The 27,024-nt window shown below is 39.3% G+C and overlaps 1 protein-coding gene across 1 annotated transcript; it reads left to right on the top strand.

Annotated features, from left to right (window-relative positions):
• The first annotated feature begins 1,439 nt into the window (after positions 1-1,439).
• tent4b (terminal nucleotidyltransferase 4B) lies at positions 1,440-25,972 on the top strand. The gene is made up of 12 exons (XM_058629781.1): positions 1,440-2,361; positions 15,256-15,379; positions 17,421-17,467; positions 19,035-19,155; positions 20,078-20,185; positions 20,601-20,729; positions 20,948-21,161; positions 21,306-21,432; positions 21,589-21,692; positions 22,303-22,514; positions 23,413-23,559; positions 23,729-25,972. Exons 1-12 carry the CDS (start codon positions 1,808-1,810, stop codon positions 23,885-23,887), a joined length of 2,046 nt encoding a protein of 681 aa, XP_058485764.1. The 5' UTR covers positions 1,440-1,807; the 3' UTR covers positions 23,888-25,972.
• Positions 25,973-27,024: the final 1,052 nt, after the last annotated feature.

The following is a 27,024-nucleotide window of genomic DNA, read 5'->3' as shown; positions in this document are numbered from 1 at the left end:
TGAACCTCCTGTGTGGATGTTGACTCTTATGGCTACTTGTTTTTGTCCAGAGGGGCAGTGAGGAGCTGAGGGAGGCAACGGCCTTGCTGACGGCCCAGCAGACGTCCTCAGAAATCATCATCAACATGTGCTGCTCTGACAGTGAGTGTTGGGGTTGCATGACTACAGGCACTTTTCCTCAACACTATTTCCTCTGACTCAGCTACCCATGAGGTATTTATCAAACAAGGTAATGTAAAAAGACATAAATGAAAGCTTATCTGTGTGTCCAGAGATGTGATTTGTTCTTCTTACAATTCCAGCAGAACTGGGTGATTTTATTATTAGCTAGCCTTAAGGACATTTTGTTTATTGGAAACATTCATTTGTTAAATAATTGGTTTGGCCACGATAAACAAAACTACCGTCATGTCACTAAGTACTCTGCTAAAAGGGCTTAGCACCCTCACTGCCAAGGTTATGATAAGACTTCAATTTATTAAAACAGACAATTTAGCTTTAAATCTTCAAATCAGCCAGCTTTCTACTGAGAGTATTGGTAATATAGTCTTTTAATTGGTCTTAATCAGTGGATGTCAACTTCTCAGTTTTTGACTTGGAATGTTAATAAAAACTATTTTTAAGATACACCCAGGGAAGAATATGTCATCAGTCTATGCAGAAATGCACTTTTAATAATATAAGAAACACATGGGAATGTGAGATGTACAGATTTTGAACATGTGAACATGAAACTTTGCTAAAAAATATATAATAAGGTTGATAATAAAATTCTCCCCTTTGTGTTACTCACAAAAACTCATAATAACATGTGCAATAAAACCATAAAGACATGTGCAATAAAACCCTGGGCAATATGGGGTAACTGTAGGTGTGTGGGTATACATGTATATGTATATGTGTGTACCTATGTATGTGTGTGTGTGTATATATGTATGTGTATATATATATATATATATGTGTGTGTGTGTATGTATATATATGTATATATATGTGTTTATGTATATATATATGTATATATATATATATACATAGCATAGTTCATTTTTATCTTATTTTATGTTATTCTATATTTTATTCTATATTGTATGTTCGTTGGTACCTGGGGTGTTTCTCTTTCCGGTCTCCTGTAAAGTGTGACTAATTTTAACAGTGCTGTGTGTGGATGTTGGAGCTGTTAATTTCCCCGAGGGAACCTCCCAAAGGGATTAATAAAGTCGTCTGTCTGTCTGTCTGTCTGTCGGTCTTTAAAAAACCAAAACCTACATTTTCAAATAAGAGATCCAAGTCACAGATGATATTATCCAGAAAACATCTACAAAGGTATTGCCACCGTTTATAAATCAGACTGTTGTTATGTAACAAAAGACTGTGGTCAATTACGTAACGCCTATAACTCCACCCCTTGTCACTTACATTGCGCATGCGTACTGGCACCGTGCACGCCGCCATTGAGGGACCCACCATCAGCAGGAAAGGGTCAGAGGCGCCTCGATAGGCTGCAACTGCACGTTTCTTCAATCTCAACCTTAACTTCGGTTTGAGCTGCGGTTCCTGACACCTGTCTCGCACTCTTCTTCATTCCCGTGGATGTTTTTGGTTGACAGCGGCGCGTGTCGTCTCTTAAGGGACGTGTTTTTTTAAAAACCAGATTGTTGAAGTCACGGGCAGCCCAGGACCTGAGCTAACATAACGAGGCTATAGCAGGCTTGCTAACGTTAGCTAGCGACCTGGCTAGCAGCACTCGAGCTGAGCACTGCTCGGTGGAGAGTGGGAGGGGGGGGCGGTGCGCCTCCAGTGTTGTTTGATGGATCCGAGAATCGCCTGGTTTCAGCCAGAACAACGTGGACCCGCTAACAACCTGTGGATGCAGATCTGGGAGACGACACAGGGGCTCGGCTACTTGCATGTCAATAACAGCTACACCACTGGATCCCAGATCACGTCGACAGTGAACGGAGCGCAGGGAGCCGTACTTACCGGCAGAAACGGAGCACTTGACTCCAACGTAGGCAGTGGTAAGGCCAGGACTCAGGGGATGTCGAACCCAATGGGGGACCGAGGAATAACGGAGCAGCGGGACTTTATACCACTGGAAACCAACAGCAACCACAACAACCGAGTCGCTGGCAGGGGCGGTGTCGGAGGGGGGCAGCAGCAGCAACAGGGAAGCGGGGTCGCTGTGCTATGGAGGGGGTTAACGGACGGACATCCCAACAAAAGGAAAAGAGACAACAAAGCTAGCACTTTCGGATTCAATGCCAGTCTCTTGAATAGTGGCAGCTGCCCCGACACGGGAGGCTACGACGGCTACACGGGTACGCCATGGAAAGTGAGGAACTACTCGGAGGGAATAGTTGGGTAAGAAAGTTTATTAAAGTTAATCAGATTACTATCTGACTTTTGTAACCGGCAAAAAACAGCTTCTGGAAGCGGATGCAATTATTTGCCACTCATTAAGCGAGTGCTTGTAAATCACTTTTTACTGAGGCTGGTGCACAGTGGTTCCCACTGTGGAGCGACGTGTGCTAGGCTGTTTACGTGCATGCTGTCCCACGTAAACTAGAAGTTTTTTTAAGTGTCAATTGTCCATTTTAAACTCTTGCACGATGCCATAACGGAGAGAAACTGGGTTTGTCACCCTACCCACCTTTTCATCTCCACCCACGGAATCCATAGTTGCATAACTGTATAAATGGGCGAGTCCAATTATGAATTCCCATTTTAAACACTACGGAGATGTTTACTGGAACTTAAATATGCTCATCAATTCCCAGCGATAAACAAATCGAATCAGTATTCCTCACCTCAGAAAGTGTATGGGTTAAAGACATGTACAGTTAAGTACACAGTGCATACATTTAGTACCCAGTTAACGTCCCTGTAAAGAAAATGCAGATTATCTCCTCTTTACACATTGTTTATGTTAGAAAATAGTGGCTGAGAACGTATGAAAATATTAAATCTGTGGAGTGAATAATGACATTAATGAAAGTAAATATTTCTCTTTAGTCTTATGTTCAGGATATCTTAGGCGTGCCTATAATTTGGCTCAATGACGCACAGGATCCGTAGTTATCATAACTCTTTTCAAATGCTGGAACAATATAAAAAACCCTCAGTGCATAATTATATTCAGGCCTGTAGAATTGTGAAAAAAATTCACTGAGTGGGTGCCTCTGCCCCCTTTTCCAAAATAACTATTTCTGTGCAATAACAGTTAAAAGGGAAAAAAAAGACAGAACCAGATTTGAATTTTTCAAGTTTATAGGGACTCTAAAATTACACAAACAATTATTTAACATATGTGCAAAAAGTGTGTCAATCCTGGCCTTTTATTTCTCAATTTTTTTGCCTGTTTTTATGATAAATGTCCACCTCAGCTCTTTTAGGCATGAATCTCAGTGGGCGAGGGATGGTGTTTGGGTGGATCTGGGTTTTCCATGCCATTGCTGCACGACGACATGGTGACCGGCTTCGTACAGCATCCCCAATCCCCCAATGTTTGTGCGCACAACTACGTCCCTGTCAAAGACCACACGCCCCAATGTAACTTTTTAGATGAAGTACAAAATGAGTAAGCAAGATAAAACAAAACAGCATTACAATAAAATTAAAAATATCCATCTATCTATCCTATAACATTAGAGCTGCAACTACTGATTATTTTCATAATCGATTAATCTGTCGATTATTTTCTCGATTAATCGTTTGGTCCATAAAATGTCAGAAAATCTTAAAAAGTGTTGATTGTGTCCGTCAAACCTGGAAATAACGATGTTCTCAAATGTCTTGTTTTGTCCACAAACCAAAATGATTAACTTCGATTAACATCGATTAATTGTTTGAGCTCTACATAACATCATAGGTCAACTGTGCCCTTTATCAGATAGCATCGATACCACAGTAAATATCTGCTGTATGTGCAAAAATAAGGTTGCAATGAAATTGTATCTAATTCTGAGCAAAGTAAATATCCACTAGACATACAAAGGTAATGTTGCATTGAAGTTGAATCGTACTTTTGGCAAAGTAAACATCCACTTGGTTAGCTTGTACAAACTTTTCTACATACCCTGGTTTGTCTCTACGTCTCCGTGGTCACTGCCATAATTGCTGTAATTAGCAATTTGTCTCCTGTGACGTTTGCAGACCTTCATAGTGTATATGTCTTTTGAAACTAAAGCTCAAATCTATTAAGAAATTGATCACCAATACACAATAAAGCGCCCCAAAATGTCTCTTGGCTGTCGTCCTCTTTCTCTCCATCTCATTCCGCACAAAGCAGCAGGTTGATAATGCCTCGCTCAGCATATCGTTACTGTAATGTCAAGTGTATGTCAAAAAAGCTCTCCTTTTCTACTTTTTAGTAATTTTTTTGAATTACGCTTGGGAATTACGGTACTTAGAAGCTCATGCTGGTGAATCTTGTGAATTCTGTAGAATTCCGTAATGACTAGTTATGGTATTGAGAAAATTGATCGTAAAAAAAGGGTTAACCATGATTTACTGCTCACCCATGTGTCACTGCACCTGCTCTTACATAACTGCCTTTGGTTTGCTAGCTAGCGGAGATGTCTTTGTCCCAAAAGTGTGTCTGATGCAAAATGACACACAGAAGCTTTTCCACTTTGTATGAAACTTCCTAAAGAACATTTTTGTACTATTACTAATGCAAAATGATACGTACCATATTGAACTGTTCCACTCAGTGGAAACATGGCTATATACAAACACTTTAGGTAGAGATAAAGCAGGTGAATACACTTCTCTAAATGTCTGTTGTACACAAAATTGATACTGGTGCGTTAACATTTATATTCTATACATACACAGAGGAACAGTGACTTTTGCAGACTTTGGTCCCTGCTTAAGTGTGAAGGTCGGTATGTGTTCTGCTTCTCCAGCAGATAGAGAATGTTGCTGACTTTTACATTATTCAAAACCTTATATTTTTAAACACTGAACAACTCTTTTAATCCTTCACATTTGACAAGGTGGCTAGTAACACATTTTCCTGTGTGCTGACAATCAGAAGAGATATTTTTAAAACTTTACAGGGACTTAATGTCTTTAATGATATTGTTTTAATTACCATATTTGAAGGAAGATGTGTGGGAGGGGCTATTTATAGGCCTTTTAGGTGCAACGAGTTGCCCTTTCTATAAGATATGCAGGGCATGGCAGTGTGAAGGGCTGGTCCTCATTTATAGTAATGTGGAAGCTCTGTTTTCTTTAAGGACATTCTTTTGTGATTAGCTTGGCTAATACCAGAACTGGAACCTAAGAGCATTGCTCAAATTCACCACAACTGAGCACACTCTGTCTAAACAGACCCTGGTAATGCACAATGTCAGCATGCTCTATGGCATGATAGAAAGTCTGTGTTGAAATATACACTTATACAGTGTATATTGCCATCAAAGTTGTGTAAACGTATTTCCATGGTTACATTTCCACTCCATTCCAGTCAGAAAAGCTTAGACGTAGGGCTGGGCGATATGGACCAAAACTGATATTGCAATATTTTTTTGTTCGAATGGTGATATGCGATATTATAACGATATTTTGAACAAAACGGGTTAGCTCGCTAGCTCACCGGTTGGCCGCTTAGCTGATAGCTGAAACCCGGCGTCTGGAGTGTTAAACAGAAACCCGGAGACAGGAGACCAGAAACCCGGAGACCAGAGCCTCATTGTCGGACATGGTAAACAACAAGTCGCTGATGTGTTTTAAGCCCACTTGGAGTCGAAATCTGCGGCTAACAGCTGAGTGGCTAACAGCTGGTTCCGCTAAAAACTAGCGACAACAAACGGGCATTACGTCACCCGCTCAACTTTTATTTTGTATTAACGAGTAACAAAGATGGTTAAGAGTAAAAGTACACATTTATTTAGGAAAATAACAGCGCTATTATTCTTTTTCTTAGCCACCAACTGCTCAATCTCCACCATGTCCACCATGTTTTTGTTTATATGTCTGTTATGATGCGTAGCGTGGGTGGGAGAACATTACGTAGCATGTACATGTAAGGGGTGTGATTGAGCAGCTGAACTAGGCTTGTAGGCTCAGAGAGAAGCGACCAGCTGTATTAAATAGCGTTCACAAGGGAGCATAAAAATAATATATAATTTACCGGTATGGCAATATTGTCTCAACTACATATCTCTTTCACAAATATACCGGTATAACTCTTAATACCGGTATATCACCCAGCCCTACTGAGACGCATGAAAAATGTCCAGGTCCATGATGAGTAGATGTGATATATTGTCCTGGTGGCTTTGGCCATGTTATTTATGGGGTTGCAGCTTTATAAAATTGTACAAAGCAAGAGTGGAATATAACTGATAAAAGTTTGAGCTACTTTAGCTGACATTTGTGTTTGTGAATACCTGGTATATGTGGTGAGATAAAGAGCCACCTGCTGATTATAAGTTTTGGTATCATTGATAGTCATTGCAGTGTTATGATTGGCAGATTCAGAAATGGCAAATGTTTTAATTTTAAGGAGAGGTTGGTATATTAACACTCACCTAATGAGAGAGTTCAGTCATCAAATGGCTTCCTCTCCTGCACCAAAGTCTATAGAGAAAACCATAATTTTTAGCGTATGGTTTCACTGGAGCTGCTGGTCTACTGCTACCTCGTTCGGTAAATTTGTGTCACTTGGGAATATTTTAAGCAGGGATTTCAAACACCACAGTCACAAAATAACACATTTACACTTACTGTTGGATGCAGGTGCTTATTTGTGTTTTATGGTCCTCCAGTGTTTCTGAAACCGACCAAGTCAAAGCAAATGGTCCACATCACAATGGAAAAGGATCAGTGTTTACATGCTCCACACGGCCTCACTCCCACAAAACAAAGCCAACCCTCTGAGAGAGAAACCCAAGCCTCTTCTTTGTCTGTCCAATCAGATTGGGGACTCTACGGGAGTGTTTTCCTCATTTAACACTCCCCCTTTCTGGCTTCGCAAAAGAGGGATTTAGATTCTTTGTAATGGACACAGGAAGTCAGTGTAGCCTTGGAGAGTTGTGACCTGTTTCCAGCTGAACTGTGCTCTGATGTGGTGTTGAGGTTTTCTATTGTGTAGGCAAAATGTATAAAATACATTCAGAGTGATGGTGAATTTACTCTGGGTCTGTCTTTCATTGTAGATGTGCAATCTTAATTACCCTTTCTAAATTGACATAATGTTAAATCATCAGTAGTTAAAACTGATTTGTAAACGGTTCCTTCACATCTCAGTGACATTTCCACATTTCCAAGACAAATGTTCCTTTTTAAGGTCCTGGATTTATCTTAATACCAAAATTAGCTTGATTGAATTGTATTGCTTTTTATTGGACTTCCGAAGATAGCAAAATAAACATTTAGGTTATATTTTACTTTGTCACATGAATTTGTGGTTATGGAAGATTGTCTTAAACAGATGGCAGTCTTTAAAGACAAAAACAAGCAGCAATACACATTGTAAGAATGATACAAGTCCCAGAGTTTTTTGTTGAATTTAGCAAGTTGAGCACAAACTTTTTAAACATGGCATGCAATTGATTGATGTTAACAGCTTTGTCATCATAAGGGTTTGTTAAGGAATTTGAAAATGACAGTGACCAGAGTAGAATTTTCTGATTCCCAACAATTCTAAAGTGAAAAAGATATTTCCACAGAGATTGGGCAATATATTGCAGAACTTGACAGACTGATTACATGTGACCTTTATAATGCCCCCTCGGTGCTTGTCACAAGTATGGAAACAGACATTATTCCAAACATGCAGTGATTGGACATCTTCAGCTTTGCGATAAACTTTTCCTCATTCAGGGGCACACCAGCTATCCACTTAATTCACATTTATAATTGAAACAAGAGAGAAACAATAAAAGGATTGCCTTGGTTGTGTGATGTCAGCCACTGGAGCTCTATAAGGAACTGGCACCAGTTTAACACTGGTTCTGAAAACCCACCGTCACATTTGGTGAATTTCCTGGTTCAGTGATACAGTTAGCTCCTGTGGCCCAAAATGATTAAATGGAGAGGGCAGCCTGGACTTGATCAATTTTCATAATTCCAAGTGGTGAAGCAGCACATCACTTGTAGGCTAATGAAATGTGTGGTTAATCACTCACCAATGAACAGCCCTTGCTCACGGTGTTATTGCCATTTATTGCGGTTGACGTTTAGAGATTCATGACCCCCAGCACTAACACACAGATAGTACCTCTGTGTGTGAAGCTCCATTATTAGAACTGTGGTTGAGCTAGTTTCTATGGTCTTTGACATCTATGTCACGCCCCCCTGTCTCTGACTCTGCTGGCTGACTGGCTCTTAGCCAGAGCATGTGAGTGCAGAGGGGAGACTGCAGGTTGCTCTTTTTGACTGCCAGTGAAACAGTCTCTCTTTTCGAGAAGCACGTGTGGGCAGCTCTCCATAACTCAGCCTTCCCATGTGTAGTGAGGAATGTGTTTTTCTTTTTTCCAATATAAATCCTCCCATGCTCCAGACCGATGCAGCCAGCACTGCAATACACAGCATTCTTGTTTTTTCATAGCTTCTGTTCAGGCTGTGACCTCATGAGTTTGTTTACAGAATGAAAGGACAATTTCCTTTTTGTCATTGTGATAGTTTTTAATGATATTAGTAGAGTTGCCTCTAAAAGCTTTTTGAAATGTTTGACATATTTCTAAAACTGTGGTGAGGATACTTGAAACATGCTCTGAAAAATTTTTTATATTTAAAAATTAAAAATAACCGGTATCCTTATTTTGGTATGTGTTGAATTGCAAGCTACCCTGACAAAGAAGTACATATACAATGTTTTCCCTGAGAATCTTTTTCAGCAGAGGTGTCCTTGATGATGCCACCAAGGTGCAGCCCATAATAATTAAAATCAAAGTAGTACTAAATTAAATGTCCTAATAATCATTTGATTAGAAATATTAGTTTTGTGTCTTAATTTGCAGCTTTTGGCGCAATGAATGATGATGTGACATTTTATGTGGCATACTGAGATTATGTATATATGTATGTGTGTGTATATATGTGTGTGTATGTATATGTGTATGTGTGTGTGTGTGTGTATGTATATATATATATGATAATGGACAAAGGTGTATTTAACAGTTATTGCCTTTGTCAGATGGTGACATGACAGGTGTGATATTTGTTCTTGGACTGATGCAGTCCCACTATTCTTGTTCTTGCAGAACACTATTGCATCGATTAGGCAAGAGTGCCTGTCACCGGCACTCAGCTGTGTTTTGGCTCCTGTGTTACTGGAGCTGTTGTGACCCTGTGGCCAACATATCAGTTCATTGATGAAACATTAATGGATCAGCCATTTGCGAGAAACTGACACCTCTGACTCTGTTTGTTGTTGCTCTCATTTTGAAAAGCAGTATGTAATGATGGCCCTTGCAACCTGAAGTTGTTAGTGGTTGGAATTAGAGGTACTGTGTGACACTGTGCAGCAGTGTCACAGCAGACACACATTTTCCAGTTTTGTGCGAAGATTGGCCTCTAATAGGTGGTCGTATAGTATAATTTGTCAGTACATGGTTTAAGAGCAGATTCAGCTCTAGTCTGATCTGAAAATTGGACACAGTTTATGGAAGTGAACACCAGCAGTGTCATGTTTCCTGCAAGTGTTTATTGATACATACAGTAAGCGTTATGTTGTTACAGCCTGTTGGTTTTAAGTACTGAATTCAAAACTCTGCTCTCGGAATATTCGGTGAGCATTGCTCAGCGGGATGCGACTGTAGCCCTTCAACCTACTAAACCTAACAGATGGCTCTTGTTCACATGAAGGCATTTTAGCACCACGCCCAGTCCTCTCTTTCTGCCTCACTCCCTATTTTCTCTTACCCCCATTATCACCTTTTACTGTCTGCCTTTTCATTTCTTTCCTTTACTTCCACACTTAATTTCCTTGTACTTTAGCTCATATTTTCTCTTTTTTGACACCGGCTCATTCCTCCTTCTTTCAGTCATCATTAAGCTGTTTGTCTGTTTCATGTTGACCATCACTTTTTAACTTATTTGGGATGCACTAGGTCATTAAAGAAAAACCTTTGAAGTAAAGTAATAAAGAAATAGTAAGGAATAAAAGGACTACATAGACACAGAGTAGTGGTCAATTAAGCCCAGTAGGATGAACATATGCATTGAATTGAAATGTGAACTACTCCTAGGAAAACGGCTGTTTTATACCCTGAAAAAATGCTGCATCAAATATAAACAAGGTAGCTGCGTGATGAACCAGTTTTTCCCTTACATACAAATACTCACTCACTCACTCACTTACTCATAACACCAGTTATTTACTAGAGCATTTCTTATCCCCCTCCCTTCCTCACTCTCTTCGCTGTCTCTCAGGTGGGGAGGCAGCAAACTCGGTGTACTGTGTGCAATATACATTTCTCAAAATTAAAGATGGACAAACCAAGGTCAAAACATTTAAACAAACGTTTTAAAGATGAACTAGCACTCACACTGCCACGGCTGCTCAACTGCACCAGGCTGCTGAGGTGAAGTTTTGGTGCATGCAACACAAAACACAGTCCTCCTTAGCAGCCATTCATCCCTTTCCCAGCGATCCCTCCGTTAGATTTTAGACAGACATTGTACAGAGCAAAATGCATTCTGTTCAAAACACAAATGGCTTGAACTGAGAAATTACAGGCAGTAAGCATACATAAGACTGGGGTCATTTGGGTGACACTGGGATATTCAAGTTGGAGGGATATGTGTGGAAAAGGAGCAGCAATTAAGTGGAGAGATAACATGTTCTTTTTCATCCAGGAGCTTCAGTTCTCTGAAAACCTGTTCCACAAGATTAAATAACATTACTATGATTCAAGTGAGGGAAGTATGACAGTCAGTTAAAGCAGTACCAAGTGTACATGTGCCTCCTAGACAGGCCTAAGACTGAGATGTAATTTGATCCCAAGAAGGTGGGGCATAATAAAAGAAGGTGGAGCCCCAGTGGCCTGTTTGCTGTGAAATGAAACCTATGGTGCTGTGGTGGAGTAAGGAATGATCTCATATCAGAGCAGCCTGCTTTCCCTAAATTACTTTTGGCACAGTAGTAGGTGCAAACAGAAAAACAGTGCAATAGTCCTGCCAGACAGTGATATCATTTCAGCGTGATTATTTAAGTTTGAATATACACATCACTGTAAAGCCCCACATTTAGGAAATAACCCAGTTCAGTTATGGTACAAGGAATAAAATAGATGTCAGATTGTTGCCACAATGACACAGAGTGGATCTACAGAGAACTGTGTGTCCTTAACCATGAACCATGCTTCTAATGAGATCATAGCTTCTGAGTTTCTTTTACTCTGAAATGCAACCTTGTGTTTATTGAGAGGCTGTTGTCAAGCTGTGTAAAGCAGTTGTCAGTTACTATGTTGGAGTAGGAAAAGAAATGGAAACAGAAACATGTTGCGTTTTCTTCCTTGACAGCAAACAAACAAACAAACAAACAAATTAAATGTTGGGCTGAAAAACTTTGGTATTCTTCTAAATGCATCATTTGAAACAACCTGCTGTGGGTTGGAAATTCAAGCTATGTCATACCCAGCCCTTTTGACGTAGTGTAATTTCCCTGTAATGTGAGAATAACCACACAAAGCATTCTGTGAAGTAGATGCACAGATGTCTCCAAAATCTGACTTTTGTCTGCAATGGGGGAAAGCTGCACTCTGCATTCACTGCCAGGTCAAATGGTTATTGTGATAGAAATATGGCATCCGGATGAATGCCTTTTTTTATTTTGGCATTGTAGATGCTTATTCTGTACTTTTTTTTTTATTTTTTTATTACAAATGTGACATGATGCACACTATCCAAGCAGTGATCTAAAATCATTCAAAATTGTGTTGTCCCCAATAAAATGTATAATATATTTCATTAGTTATCACTCCTTTTCAGTATGAGGGACAGCCTTACCAAAGCATTTATGTAAATGACTTAATATGATAAAGTCATTTTTTTGACCCAGCAGATTTGTCTAACCTCCCCTCATTAGAGCCTCAGCCTCCTTCATTATTTCATGTTCTGGCTAGGTGATCTTCCCAGTCTTTTTCCTGACTTCATCGTTGCTTTACTCCATATTCTACAGCATACATATTTGTTGTGTTTTGTTATAAAAGTAAATAAAAATCTTAATCTAAAATAACTCCATACATCCTTAAGCACTCAGCCTATAATTACACCACATTACCAGTATGAAGAGACAAAATATTGTTTGTTTCCAATTGGCATAAACTGAATACATACAATTATATTGATTTCATCATTACATTAATTATATCAAACATTAGTTATATATAAGCATGTTATGTGTTAAATGGTTTTGGGTACAGTTCACCATGTTTTCAGATTAATAAATAAATGATTTAAGTTCCACTTTAACCTTGTTTTTTATATTTATAATTCATCTTAAATACACCTTATTTTTTCCATTGTGTAGCTATCTATTGTTACTTTTTTCACTTTTATATAATGCAAGTAATTCTCTTCACCGTTACAGCATATCGCATCATTCTTCATGGCGTGCAGTTCTAATATCCATGTGACAGAGGTATTAGAATGCCCACTTTCCACTGGCCTTCTGAGCACACAAAGTCACTGCCATTGAATAATTGAACTAATTTCATGTATTTATTTGAGACAAACTCTCTGAAGTTTCCCCCAAGATAAAAACCTTCTTGTCAGCTAATCGATGTGTCTGTGTGACAGATGTGTTGGTAAAAAGACCAACTTTATTCTACTGGGAAGGAAGGAGGAAGCACAAATGTGATAGAATCCACACCAGACGGAACTTTTATTGTCAGAGACTGGCTGTTTCCTCTGAGCATTCCTTTCCTGACCTCCATTCATCTCCATTTTCAGTAACATCCTAAATTTACATTCAGTTCCGTCATACCTTTTAGTAGTCAGCTGGGCCTCATTTAGTCCAACAACAGCAATGCATTTAACACAACCTTGGCACATACTAAAGGTGGGGTATCTGTGAAGAACTGTAATGTGTGCTCAGTTGATTGATTAGTCTGTCAAATAAACATAAATTGGCAACGATATGGGTAACTGAAGTTTTCCTTGTTTTTTTAAGCAAAATGCCAACCACTTTAATGTTTCAGTCTTGTATATGCCAGGATTTGCTTGTTTATTTGTGATGTGATACAACATTTATGATGTTTGGAGTTTGGACTATTTGCAGAACAGTGGATCAATTTTAAAGATACAATGTTGGACTAGAGGAAATTGCAAACAACATTGTGTTACGATTAAGTTGATTCATACAAGTAATTGTTAAAGTAGGAGAGCTGTTCTGCAAGTGTTTTTCTTGGATTCTTATTTATTTAACCTTTATTTTATCAGGTAAAACAAATAAGTATTTACAATGTTTGCCTGGATAGTACAACTACTGCAGAACTTATAAGGTGAAACAAACTCAACTTTGACTTTTGTCAGGTCAAGAGTATGTTATTTTAGACACAAGTGTGCACACACATACACAGATTTGCAAATGTATTCTTTTTAGGACACGGCAATGATTTCCTTCATTTGGAGACACTAAACAAAGCATTATCCCTGAACTTGTTACTGGTCTAATCTGGGATTATGTGGCTGTGTGTGTGTGTGTATTTAGACCTGCATGCTTGTTCTCTTATTTGTCTGCTCACAAGAGACATGCCGTGGGACTCCATAGACGTTGGTCAGTGAAAAGGTCAGCACGCGTGGGCAGAATGACCAGTTTCAAGGACAAATGTGGTTGCCCTTACTCAAAACAAGTTTTTCTTTTTTTTTTTTTATTCTGACATTACATTGTGAACATGCTGTGGCTACTGCTTTGTTGTTGCTCTGTCCTACAGAGCAAAAGTTAGATGTTGTTTATGAGGTGAAATTATAAACACTGCTTGTCTTTGAAAAGACAAAACCCTCACCTTCACAGTGAGTTTGAAACTTTCTGTCTTCTTGGACTCATTTGTATTTTTTTTCTTTTTCTGTGGTTGTAGAAATTGACCTACAGAAATGTAAAATATATTAACAGAAACCTGATTGTACACTTGGGCACAACATATCAGTCAAACAAATAATACAACCAACCAAGGATTTTATTAACTGGTATGGATACTTGTGCCTTACCCAAAAGGGAAACTATTCAGAGATGGCCTCTCTAAAATGAATTTGTCAATGGAACATTTACCTTTTGCAACACTTTGAATCAGTTTGATTATGATAGACAAGTTCCCAATTTGACTTGTTTTCAGATTCAGTTTGATTTGATTCGATACCAATTAATTTAGCGATATTTCAGTTTAAATTTGCTCGGTTATTGAAGAGATTTGCACAGAACTAATGCCGCAAATTGTGCAAAATGTGAATCTTTTTAACCTGGTGCAACTCGAACCTTAAAAACCTGTTCATGTTCAAAATATCCAGCTTAGACGCTCACCTTGATGTCAGTTTGATATAATTTCCAAGCTGTCCAGCAGAGGATATTGTGAGTGCAGCATATTGTGAGCGCAGCTTGGCCTGCATCCAAGGCTTTGCTCATCAGATAAAGGCAACAGTGGTGTTGCTTTGCTGTTTGTGGTCGACCAAGACTATTGTGGTAAAGTCTCGTGTGACTGCGATAGTCTCAGAAGATTTGTGCATAGGATGCAGGAAATTGCATATTTTTAAAGACCGGTTTAAGGAGTTTAAGACTGAATGTCTTGTCTGTGAAACAAATATTGTCCTTCTATTCTAAACAACTTTTTCTTGAATGAAACCACATCTCTAAGCTTTATTGACCTACTACAACTGCATCTGCAACTGTATCACTGAACCAGTAAAGAGAGACCAATAGAGAAAGTGTTTTGATCGAACAGTTGAAGATCACATGTTGTCTACACGGAGACAGTGAGGTGTGCAACATTAGAGGAAAATGTTGAGTGACACTTTTTCCTGTCGATTTCTGTTGCCGGACACTTTAAGAGTGTCATACACCAGGAGGGTAAACTAACTACTTTGTTGATCCGTTACAATATCACTTAGAGTAAACTGTTCCATTTATCTAGTTCAGTTGCCTGCTGCTTGTTTTTCTAGTTCTCATCATCACATTGTTGTTTTACCATATGAAATTTGACATGGTTTATATGAAAGCTCTAATTCTTTAATCTTGTAGGGTGCAGCTCCTCCTGTTGCCATCTTCTTCCACTGTTCTCACCATGTCGTGTTCTGTTTCCTGTGCAGGTTACATGAGGAGATCAATGACTTCTACGAGTACATCTCCCCACGACCGGAGGAGGAAAAAATGAGATTGGAGGTGGTGGACAGAATCAAGGGAGTTATCTACGACCTGTGGCCCAGCGCTGAGGTACACACCGTACACAAACTTAAAAATGTATCAGCATGGTGTGACAAAACCGATATTCCCCTGCATCACAAACAAACAGGGTGAGAATAGCTGGCAGCGATTTGCTCAACAATCTTGTATGTAATCTGAAAGCTCTACCGAGACGGACACCATCTATCACCAGAGGTTATTTTGTTTTGGCAGAAATGGATTTTGTAAAATATATCATAAATTGTGTGCAGCAAACTCCATTCAGTGGACAACACTGGTCTCACACAAAGCTCAGGTACCACAGTTATTATAGAAGAGCCAGGCTAGGTTAAGGTAAAGTCCATGTTTTCTTCGCCGTGTCTCTTCATAAAGTTTGGGGATTACTGTGTTCCTGAAGTGGCGGAGGGATGGAATATTATACCGCGGCTCGAGAACTTGAATCATATGCTGAAATCCTGCATTCTCCACCATAGCATAAGGCTGCATATCCTTCGCTATAGAAACACCCCCGTGGCTTTTGCCCTGTCTGACTTTCACCAAGTGGCTGTTTAAATGCTGTGGGGAGTAGAAATTGCTCTTTCGTACCCAGCTCTCTCCTCCTTGTGCTGTCAATTGTCCCACTGGGGTGATGTTTCCATATATTATCATATTTGTTGTTATTTGTTTTGCACAACTTGTGTTGCATGGTGCATGAAAAGGTGCCAAATGAAAAGAAACATACTTTTCTGAGTTACTAGCTTAAGTGTAGGCTGCACTTGTCATGACGGTTTGGGGCATGAGTGTATCTTTCAGTTGGTTCGGTGAGAGATTGGAGCACTCATCCTGTTTTCTGTCATGTTTTCTGCCTGCACAAATATCTCTTCAGGCCATGTTAATCAGAGCCACCTCAGGTGTTCATGTACCCACTCACCATGATCCTGCTGATAGAGCAGTGTGTTGCTCTGAGCTAAGCAGCTCTTAAATAAAAAAAGGAGTCCAACACAGTACCAGTCCTGGCCCGCTTTATTTGTTTTCCACTGTGACATGAGCAGGGGGCAGACTTGGACATCCGGTCAGTGTGATGTGCCATCCACCGCAGCATCACTGGCAATGCTTTCAGACAGATTTTTCTCTCCATGATAACACAACTGTGTAGAGATACAGAGATGACATCTTGCAGGTGTGTAGTTAAGCTCAAAATTGAGCATGAAAGACAATAATTGCAGCACATTTTCTTCAATAGCAATGTGATGTTGCACTGGCTGGATTGCTTCAATTTTCATGGTACCATGAATGCAATGACGGTAAAGACTTTCTGTTGTGTTTTTTATAAAAGTCATGTACACCAACAAAAATGTCTCCACCACACCCCAATTTATTGGTGTAGACGTCACGATTCAGGAGCTAAAATTAATCTTTACCTCTGCCAACAGTTTAAACACCACTGTATCTAACAACTTAAAGAATTTGATGTTGACTTGGATAACATTTGTTATTAAGATGTTGATGGGCATTGGTTTGTTCCCATTGCTGAGATGATTTCTAATTTTATACCTAGTAATTCATGAATTTAGATTAATAAACATAGATCACAGATAATTTCCACAGTGTGATGTAGGGCTGAACGATTTTGAGTAAATATCTCATTAGCAATCATTTTGACTGAAATTGTGGTATGATTCGTGGTATGATCCGTTTTCATTTAGGGCTTCTCCATATACCTGCTTGTTTCAATTGTTTGTATGTAAACAAAACCATAAACTCCATTAACTTTCTTTTCTTTCCTAATGAGTGGTTTCTGTACCACAACTGTGATTTATGTTTGGGCTCATCATTACATCGTCACTGTTGTCACTGTGTTAGACTGTTGAATATTGAGTGATTTAACAGGTTTTTGTTAGTAGTAAATCACAGCGTGTCCTCAATACTTAAAGCATACATTGTTAAAAGTTGTGGGTGGAACATGAAAAGGGGTTTGAGAGCTAAGATGTATATTCTTTTGCCTGTTTTACACCATTAAATTGAATTATTTACTAACTCCATCGAACAAAACTTTCATATGTTTGTAACCGTGTGTACATTTCTCTCTCAGGTCCAAGTGTTTGGGAGCTTCAGCACTGGTCTTTACCTTCCTACAAGGTGAGTCATATTTTTCTTTGAACCAGCCCAGAAATTCTAAACATATACTTCACTAAGACTTTTTTTTTAAATCAGTCTGTGAACTGGCACCTCACCAAAAACTTTCAGAGTCAATATGTTGTTTTGTTTCAAGTGGTTTCATCATTATGTACAATTTCGATAATTAAAAAAAAAAAAATAATTCTTGGACCTCATTCAAACCCGGTATTAACATATATACATAGTGATCCATAACAGACAGACTGTTCTAAGTACCACTGTTCACACTTGATATTAAAATGCATTGTTGACAGACATAAAAACAACTAAGCTGTTGGTGCCCTGAGACTTTTGCACGGTACTGTAAGCACTGATTAATGTAATATGCCGTGAAACTACAGCTGATCCAAAGACATCAGCTGAGGAGGCAGTCTCCAATCCATCCTGAAGATGAATTGTGTTCATGCACCTCAGGAATGTAGACAAATGCAAACCACCGCTCAAAAATGTGGTTTCTGTGATTGGATCTAAGGTTACATTCAGTACACATTAGGACTGTTCAGACCTGAAGTTTTTGTGATCTGACCGTGATTGGATCACTGTCCCAATCGTCACAAGAGTTGTGTTGACAAACACAGAAAAACACACAACTGCCCACTACCCACCCCCACATACATTTCACCTGGATCTGTGGACTTTTGACACTATATATATTGAGTTCTGTAATGGAACTCTGCTGTTTTGTGGCCACCTGCATATCAGTGGCTGATCTGATTGGCTGTCTCTGTTTCTTTTTTCTAAAAACATTTGATAAGGTAAAAAAAAAGAAAATGGACTGCGCACTTGTGTACACCTGTGGCTTTCGCAAGTGGTAAAACTCCCACATGAAGTTAAGTTCAGTGTGAAATTGCACATTGCTTTTTCACTTGAGAGAAGCAAGCCTCTACCTCTCTGCAATAGAAAATTGTTCTGAAATTGAAAATTATTTTATGTGTCCCAAGATACATAACATTTGGAGCTGACTTTTTGCAAAGTGAGGGGAAAAAAAATAGATGAGTTGAGCTTCAGTGTACTTTGTCTTGAGTTACTTTTGGTCCTACATTCTGTAAAAGGATTGCAGATATTCTATCAAACATACTGTCAACAACTGTTTTATATTCACCACATATCCTCTGACTCAATGTCTGTCAATATGTAATATATATGCAAAATATGACTTCATAGGTACAGAAAATATAGAGGATGGGGCTGCTCAGATGCAACAGGCAAAGATGGGAAACATTTTATACTGGGGGGGAAAAGTGATCATTATTATTACATCTTCCCTGTAATTATTCTGCATGTCCCCACAGTCTAGGTTGGGTGGGGATCGGGGGGATTTTGGGTGTGGAGGGATGTTTTTACATAAATGTTTTGTTTTTGTGCCCGTTATCGTTTCTTTCTTCTGTTTTTTTTTTTTTACATAGATGCCTGCCAATTTTGCACCTATTACAACACATACATTGACGTGTAACCTCACGGCTTAAATATGCTTAAATACTGATAAGAAATGAATGATCCTATGTCAAACGTCTTTTTGTCCCACCAGTGACATTGACCTGGTAGTTTTCGGGAAGTGGGAGATGCTGCCATTGTGGACGTTGGAAGAAGCTCTGCGGAAAAGAAATATTGCAGACGAGAACTCCATTAAAGTTTTGGACAAAGCAACGGTAAGACTGTTCTCACCTGCATGTGTGTATGTTTTGTTTTGTTTGTCCTATGTTGCAAATATGTCATTAAACAAAGCTGAAATACAAAAAGATGAATAAAACATGAGTGTCAGTTGCACTGAGGTGAAGTCGATATGCCATTGCTTATGAATACAATCGTTTAATCATCAGATTAAGTTTATATTTATACCCATAGTTGAGTCATTTTGTCTGGCAAGGATTCAGTGCAGCGCCGTGTGAATTTGTAGATTTGTGGGAAATGTGATCACAAGTAATTATCAACAATTATCTGTCAGTCTGTTTTTGACAGTCACATTAGATGTAGCCTCATGCCCGACCTGCAAAAATATGCCCTTAATATAAATCACATTCCCAACCTGACAGGTTTTTCCAGATTCTTGACTTTGAACCTTTTCTCTGAATAAGTCTACCTTGTTGTTAATGATTTTCTCTTTGAATTAACAACAGTAGTATTATTAAATTAAAAGTTGGTTGTCAGGACCCCCCTCGTTATGTGCATCAGTATTAAAGTATGCCACATGTTCTTATCTAGACACTGAACTTCTTTGCTCTTTGTTTAGGCTCTTTTATGTCTCGCTGATCATATTTTATACCTCTTCCCACAGTCAGTGACTGTCTTTAAATCTTTTCACATTTTCTTTTGAGACTTGAAGTTGAACAAAGCTTTATGTTTATGTGCTGCAAGTTTTGTATTTGTTTGGTATTTTGTAGAACACTGTCTTTGCATTGGGTTTTTATTCAAGGATCATATAGTGGAATTATGACAACAATGAATATGGGGTTGTATATAAATGGGTGTTGTTAATTATGCAGCGTTTTTTCGCATGGTGTCAGGAGTTTTGACTGGGCAGTGTGGTTGTGTTGTGTTTTTCTCTGACAGTGTGATGTGTTGTGTTCCCAGGTTCCCATCATTAAACTGACTGACTCTTTCACTGAGGTCAAAGTGGACATCAGCTTCAATGTGAAGAGTGGAGTTAAAGCCGCTCGGCTCATCAAAGAGTTCAAAGAGGTACGCCTTTAAATACAGACTCATCATTGCTTTCAAGAGCATGTGCAACTTCACTTACATTAAACTCATAATAATAAAATGGTAGTTGGTGCTCTTATTTCAGCATTAAAAACAAACATAGGTTTTTTGTTTTTTTTAGAAAATAAGTGTTACTTAGTAGCACATGTATACTAACAAACATGTGACTGAAGGTTATTTGTGTCTGAAAACATGCTTAAGGTTCAGTCCTTTGTTAATTCATTCTGTGACATTTCAGGTTCTGAATATGTCACATGGGTCTTACGTTCACAATATTAAGTGATGAAATTGACAGATCTTTAAAAATTCTAGGTCCTTTTTTGCCTATAAATTATGTTTTAAACATGATTAGGCATTCTTTGCTATGTCCTCAGTGTGCCTGTGTTTCATCTTGCAGAAATACCCTGTGCTGCCTTACCTGGTCCTGGTGCTGAAGCAGTTCCTTCTGCAGAGGGACCTCAATGAGGTTTTTACCGGTGGTATTGGTTCCTACAGCCTTTTTCTCATGGCTGTCAGCTTCCTGCAGGTCAGATTCTGCCTCGTAACTCAATAATAACAGACATGTTGCCATAGCAGAAAATTCACTTATGGTTTTGTTCTGGTCGAGATTATTTTTAAAAGACGTGTGATGTAATAACTTGTGAAATATCCACACTGCTGAATATAAAAAGCTGTTGGAGAGACGCATTGTAAATCACATTTACATTGATGCAAGTACACTAAAATGCTCAATCTCTTTTCCAGCTGCACTACAGGGAAGATGTCTCCAGCCCCAACATCAACATCGGTGTCCTGCTCATCGAATTCTTTGAGCTCTATGGTCGCCACTTCAACTACCTGAAGACGGGCATCAGGATAAAAGATGGGGGTTGCTATGTTGCCAAAGACGAGGTTCAGAAGAACATGATGGATGGTTACAGGCCCTCCATGCTCTACATTGAGGATCCGCTGCAGCCAGGTAGGAGCGGTGAATGGACATGTGTGTGTCTGAAACAGTACAACATTTTGAATTCCCATCCTGATGTTAGAATAAAAGGCATGTATCGTTTTAATTCAGGTTCTCATATTTACACACTTTGACCATCCGTATTGTGTCCAACAGACAACGACGTTGGTCGCAGTTCATATGGTGCCATGCAGGTGAAGCAGGCATTCGACTACGCCTACGTGGTACTCAGCCATGCTGTGTCACCCATCGCCAAGTACTACCCCAACAATGATACTGAGAGGTAAGCAGCTGTCTTATCAGTTGAGGAGAGCCACATATGATGAACTTCATTTAAATGTATGGTCTTTCATGACATTCTTTGTAATTTTGTTGATTTAAAACTGCCGTATAAACACAAGTGTAATAGGTTTACCTGTATTTGTATGTCATCTCACAGCATACTTGGCAGAATAATCCGGGTGACACAGGAAGTGGATGAATATAGGGAATGGATCCGAAAGAACTGGGGCAGCCCATCACAGAATGATTTACCGCTGAACAGTGAGTTCAAACACCTGCAGTGCTGTGCCAAAGTCTCAGGTCACCGCTGGCTTTGTTGTTTCTATGTCTGTCGAATTCTGTAATCACTGGTATTTGGATTAGAATGATGTGACTGAAAGTATATATTAGCAAACTGTCAATCAACATGTGTACATAATGCTCAGCCTAGTAGTAGAACAAACACAGGTTTTACCAATTAATTAGAGTTCTACTCCAAGAAAGCCAGAGTCGTCAAGTGGTCAGTCACACTAGGGTTAGGGTAAGGGCTAACCCTAATCCTTGACAGTTAAACCTGTAGAAGCAGGGTTATTTTAAAGTTGCATGTGAATTTCCTGTATGTGTTCCAATGAAGTGACTGAGAAATAATACCGTATGGTCATTATAGCATTGCTAATACAACAAATCTAATGGTGGCCCAAGACTTTTGCACTGTACTGTACATGTTTTGTTTCTTTTCCCATTTGAAAGTTGAAATTTTACTAAGACAAAAAAAATGTGAGAAACATCAGCAGTAGTGTGTCATCTCAATCTGACCTCGCATTGGCTGGATGCTAGCAGAGCTCTAACAGCTGACCTGACCTTTATGTCTGTGTTTGCCCTTCGTCTATAGGAAATGACGTCACACTATTTGAGACCCAGCAGCTGGATGAGTGCAACAACAACGTTCCAGACGATGACGAAGATGTTGTGGTTCTACCGTTGACTTCCCACAGCAAAACCTCATCGAACTCCTCTTCTCCATTCCCTTCACTGCGCTCTTCTCCTTCCTCCTCGCTGCTGTCGCCGTCTTCAACGACGACGACCTCCAGCTCGAGCGATGCGGTCCGTCTCACACGCACACATTTGAAATGTTGCCGTTGTATGTTCTCTAGCACATTTAAGATTCGACCACTTCGTTGTCGTTATTACTTTTGTGACAACTCCACAAAAGTCATCACAGCATACATTGTTTCAAGGCACTTTAGAGCAGGGACCTTATAATCAGGGCTGCAACTGTCCACAAACTGAAATGATTCAGTTTTATTGCCAATTAAATGATTAATAATACTCATTTAAATAATCAATCAAGTGTTTCAGTCCTAATGAGCAAGCAAGGTACAACAATTACTTTATTAATCGTCAACTATTTTGATCATTGGTTTGAGGGCTTTTTCATTGTTAACACAAATTTTCAGATTTTTTTCAGCTTCTTAAAGGTAAATATGTTCTGGTTTCTTTGCTCCATACAACAAAGAAACAAGTTCAAACTGAATAATTTTGGTTTGTGGACAAAACAAGACATTTGAAAACATGGTAATTTACATTTTCTGAACCTCATCTTTGGACCAAACAATTACTCTCAGACAGATTTAAATCGATTGGGAAAATAATCGCTGTTGCAACTCTACTAACAGCCAATAGCACAATAAATAATAATAATATTAAGCAGATTAATTTTAGAGAATGTGCACTAACATTGACTAGGAAAGAAGTAACCAGCACTTTTTGTCTCACTAACCAGCACAGATTATTAGACTATTATTGCACATATTTGTTAACGTGTATTTCACAGAACGTACCTTATCGTCTTGAGTGAGACGTTATGTTTGGCTGAAGTGATATCGGAGTTCAGCAGGTTTATGCCACTTGGGAGATAACTATTCATGAAGCTAGAAAAAGTGTTGCTGACAAATCGCTTTCAAAGACTGATTAGGCATTCTTTGTCTTTGGTGTTTTCCAGGACTCGGATGGCACACCATGTAAGACAGCCAAGCAGCAGTCAGGCCGGGGCTCCGGCGTCCACAGGGAGAAGACAGCTGCTGTTAGCAATCACCGACCACAGAGCCACACTACCTGCACTCCATCTGGAAGCAACAAGGGAGGAAAGGTGCCCTCAGCCTTACCTTGTACATAATGCATGCGACACAAAACTATAAACAAATTATAGTCTATATAAGAAATCTCCACGAATCATCATTCTTGAAGATCTGGATAAAATAAATTAAAATATTTCTCCAGCTAAGACACTGATCTTGTATTTGTGCTCTGACCCCCAGGCCAGGATGTCTCGTTCCCATCAAAAGAGTGGGCACCACGGGCAGCAGAGCTCCTCATCCAGCACCAAAAATCACCCGGGCAACAAGCCACACCACCAGGTCAACAGCAAGAGGAGGAAAAATGTACGGGACTCTACACAAGAGGACCTCTGCAGATAGGGGTGACCTCATCTGCCCTACCAAGTCCCCCCGTCCTTGTCTGCAACTGACTGCCTGTCATGTCCCACTTCTGCTGCCAGACTCCAGCCTCAGGAGGTTGTTAGTAGTATGAAAACACCTGCAGTGTCTGTCTCTTTGTCAAGCTTCTTGGGATGACAAGCAACTGTTTCGAGCAGGACAAGTAATTAAAGGTTATAGGAAATGGGGATTAATTTCTTGGACCTACACTGAAATCACAAAAGGATGAATGCTCATTTGCTTCTTAACAGCTTCTACAAAGAAGCAGTTTCCTTACCACAGCCAGCACCGACACAACATGCCTCTTGCGCCTCCTGCTGTTCAGGAGTAGGCAGATTGAATGTCTGGAATCTACTCTGGAGCATTACCTGGAGCTGCTGGCTGGAAAATAAAGGAACTAAAATTTTATCAAAAAAAAAAAAGAAAATAGCAAATGGCTTAAAATGTATAAAAACAAAAAATGTTATGTTTAACAGCAGAAAAAATATGTATACAGATTTTTTTAAAGATGGTAACTTACAAATGCAATCAATGAGAGTGGGACATAACTTATGCATGAGGTTTCTTTTTGTTGGTTGATTTTCCTGTTGGTTTAATCTGTTTTATTATGTCTGAACAGGTTATATGACAATTTGTATAAAATTGCACCAGAAAAAAAAAAGTTAAAAACATGAGAGAGAAGGGATTGTTTCATATGACATTTTTACAAGATATACTGGTTGAGGACATGTAAACATGCACATCTTATGCCCACAGCTGTTTTGGTCAAAGCCAAGAGCTGTTTGGGGTTCTCATTGCCAACATAAATCATCAGCAGCATCCACTTTTACCTTTGGTTGCTCTATGTGAGTGTGCTATAGTGTTAAAGTTTAGATTGAGCCTTGATTGAGCCAGCGCTCACATGCAGCCTAATAGATGACTGAGAGATGATCATCTTGTCTCAGTAGCACAGTCACACCAGTGTAGAGGCTTGAGGACAACAGGTTTAAATCAATAAATAAGGAGTGATAATGGTTTTTATTGAAAAATCCTACACTTGAAAAAAGATTTTTTGTGTTTAAAATATAACTGTGGGTGATGATCTGTACCTTCGGTAGTTTGCCGACTGACAAAATCATTTCTATTTGTTAAATGTATTTATTTTTTTATTAATTATATGAGCATAGTAAGGATACATGTATTATTAACATTGTGGGCTGAAAACAGGTATATTTAGGTACAGTAAAAATACCACCTCTATTATTTAATTCTTTTTTTTTTTTCAGTGACAGTTGAGTGACCAAGTTACTTTGAAAAGCTTGAGAGAGACCACTGAACAAGTTATACGGTGATCATTTTAATCTATGGCTGGTCTACTTACCTTAAAGGGGATTTTTATTCCTTAAAACACACCCTCTGTCATTGCAGTACAAAAACTAGCCGTTAGATGGAGCCATTGGGCTGAGTCTTAATCCGCACTTGAGTCTGGGCTTGTATACTGCATTTGGACGGTTCATTGCTGCATCATTTTTTTGTGATTGACCGATCGCACCCTGTTATTTAAATTGGCAGCTGCACATTGTTGGAGGAAGTAACACACCAAAGCACAGTGCAAACCCCTTCCTTCTCATCTGACCCAAATGTGACAAGTTTCATTCACAGTGAAAACTTAGCAGCCAGCAATAATTACCACCCTCCATCCCAAACGTCACTACAATCACCCTGAGCAACTGTCATCTCCCGTGTTGAAGACAGTGAAGCACATTTTGAATCCATGCACTAACTTCCCATCCCATAAGAGAATGGTTAAATGCCCCCCTTTCACCACCATCACCACCATCATCACCATCATCACCATCCCTTAGTGCTACACCTGTGGCTTAAATACAGTATACAAACTCTGGTCTTGTGGCAGACAGGAACAAGGAGAAATGTAAACCAAGTTTACAAAAAAAAAAAACTGTCGTGCCATCTGAATGTCCGCCGACCCTGTTTTTGTTACTGCAGGAAGGCTTCAAATCCAGCTGTGCTCATCTGAAACGTTTCTGCAGCTTTTACAATCCATGCAATAAAAAACAGTACAATTCACCTGAGTGAGTCAACTTCTTGCTTTGCCTTCCAGCGTTGTGCTCCCTCTTCTATCTATGTCATAATGTTAATGCATCGGTAGTAAGTACCCATTAAGCACTGTGGGGTAATTCGATAGGCTGTGGAAAGGGCCATGGGGGGCTGAGTGCTTTGGTGCGTTGTAATGACACATTTCTAAGAGGCCTTTTAAAGTCTAGGCTGTGTAGAAGGGATCTCCCGATGATACCACAAAGCTGCCAGAAGCATCATAATTGCAGTGCATCAACATATGACTTATGGAGTCAAAAAAAGAAAATGGAGGCAAAAGGGGGAGTAAAGAATGAGAGTAGTTGTTACTCCAAGGGCTAATTTATAGCAGCAGGAAAATGAGCCGATTGTCAAAAAATGGTTACAACAGCAAGGTTATTAATAGATTAACTTCTGCCTTGTCTAACTGCTAATGTGCAGAAACAATACAATAGGAATGAAATTTAGCAACATGTATTGTTTAAATGCAAGTGTGTTGGAGAATCTATGTAGCCTTCAGTTAGCATCATAACTCAAAAGTTGAATAGTTCGTCCATTGTGGGCTATTGTAAATACATGGAGGTCCAACATTTTACCTAATCTTTACACACTGGACCTTAAAGAGTCACCGCTGCAGTACATTATCTGAACCTAATGTGGGTTCATTTGTCACCATGGTCGTGTTTTTTGTCGTAATAATCCACGATTCAGCAGCCATCCACAAGAAATGGATGCTTGACTCGATAAAAGAGGCCCACCTAATAGAAAAGACTGCAGCCACACTTATCACCTGCAAGGTAATCTAGCATGAGGATGCATTTATTTGTAAGTATTTCACTTATTTATATGTCAGCTGAGATTGGCACAGCAGCCCCCGCGACCCTCCTGTGGAGGATAAAGCGTTAGAAAATGGATGGATGGATGGATATCCATTCAATAACACCCACATAAAAGGAAGGAGACTGATTTATCTAGACCTGGCACCACAAGGGGGTTTTAGGGGGCTTTGCCCACTTGTGTTGTATTTCATGCCCCCACATTTAGGT

This window comes from Solea solea, chromosome 5, assembly GCF_958295425.1.
Source record: "Solea solea chromosome 5, fSolSol10.1, whole genome shotgun sequence".
Taxonomy (NCBI): domain Eukaryota; kingdom Metazoa; phylum Chordata; class Actinopteri; order Pleuronectiformes; family Soleidae; genus Solea; species Solea solea.
The sequence above is the reverse complement of the archived record's forward strand: the minus strand, read 5'-3'. Positions and strand labels throughout refer to the sequence as shown.

Excerpts from the sequence above, each read along its gene's own strand:
- tent4b (XM_058629781.1), top strand. The coding sequence starts at position 1,808 with ATGGATCCGAGAATCGCCTGGTTTCAGCCAGAACAACGTGGACCCGCT. Across the intron at positions 19,156-20,077 it reads AAGTTTTGGACAAAGCAACG|GTTCCCATCATTAAACTGAC; the intron begins GTAAGACTGTTC and ends TTGTGTTCCCAG. Across the intron at positions 21,693-22,302 it reads GAATGATTTACCGCTGAACA|GAAATGACGTCACACTATTT; the intron begins GTGAGTTCAAAC and ends CTTCGTCTATAG.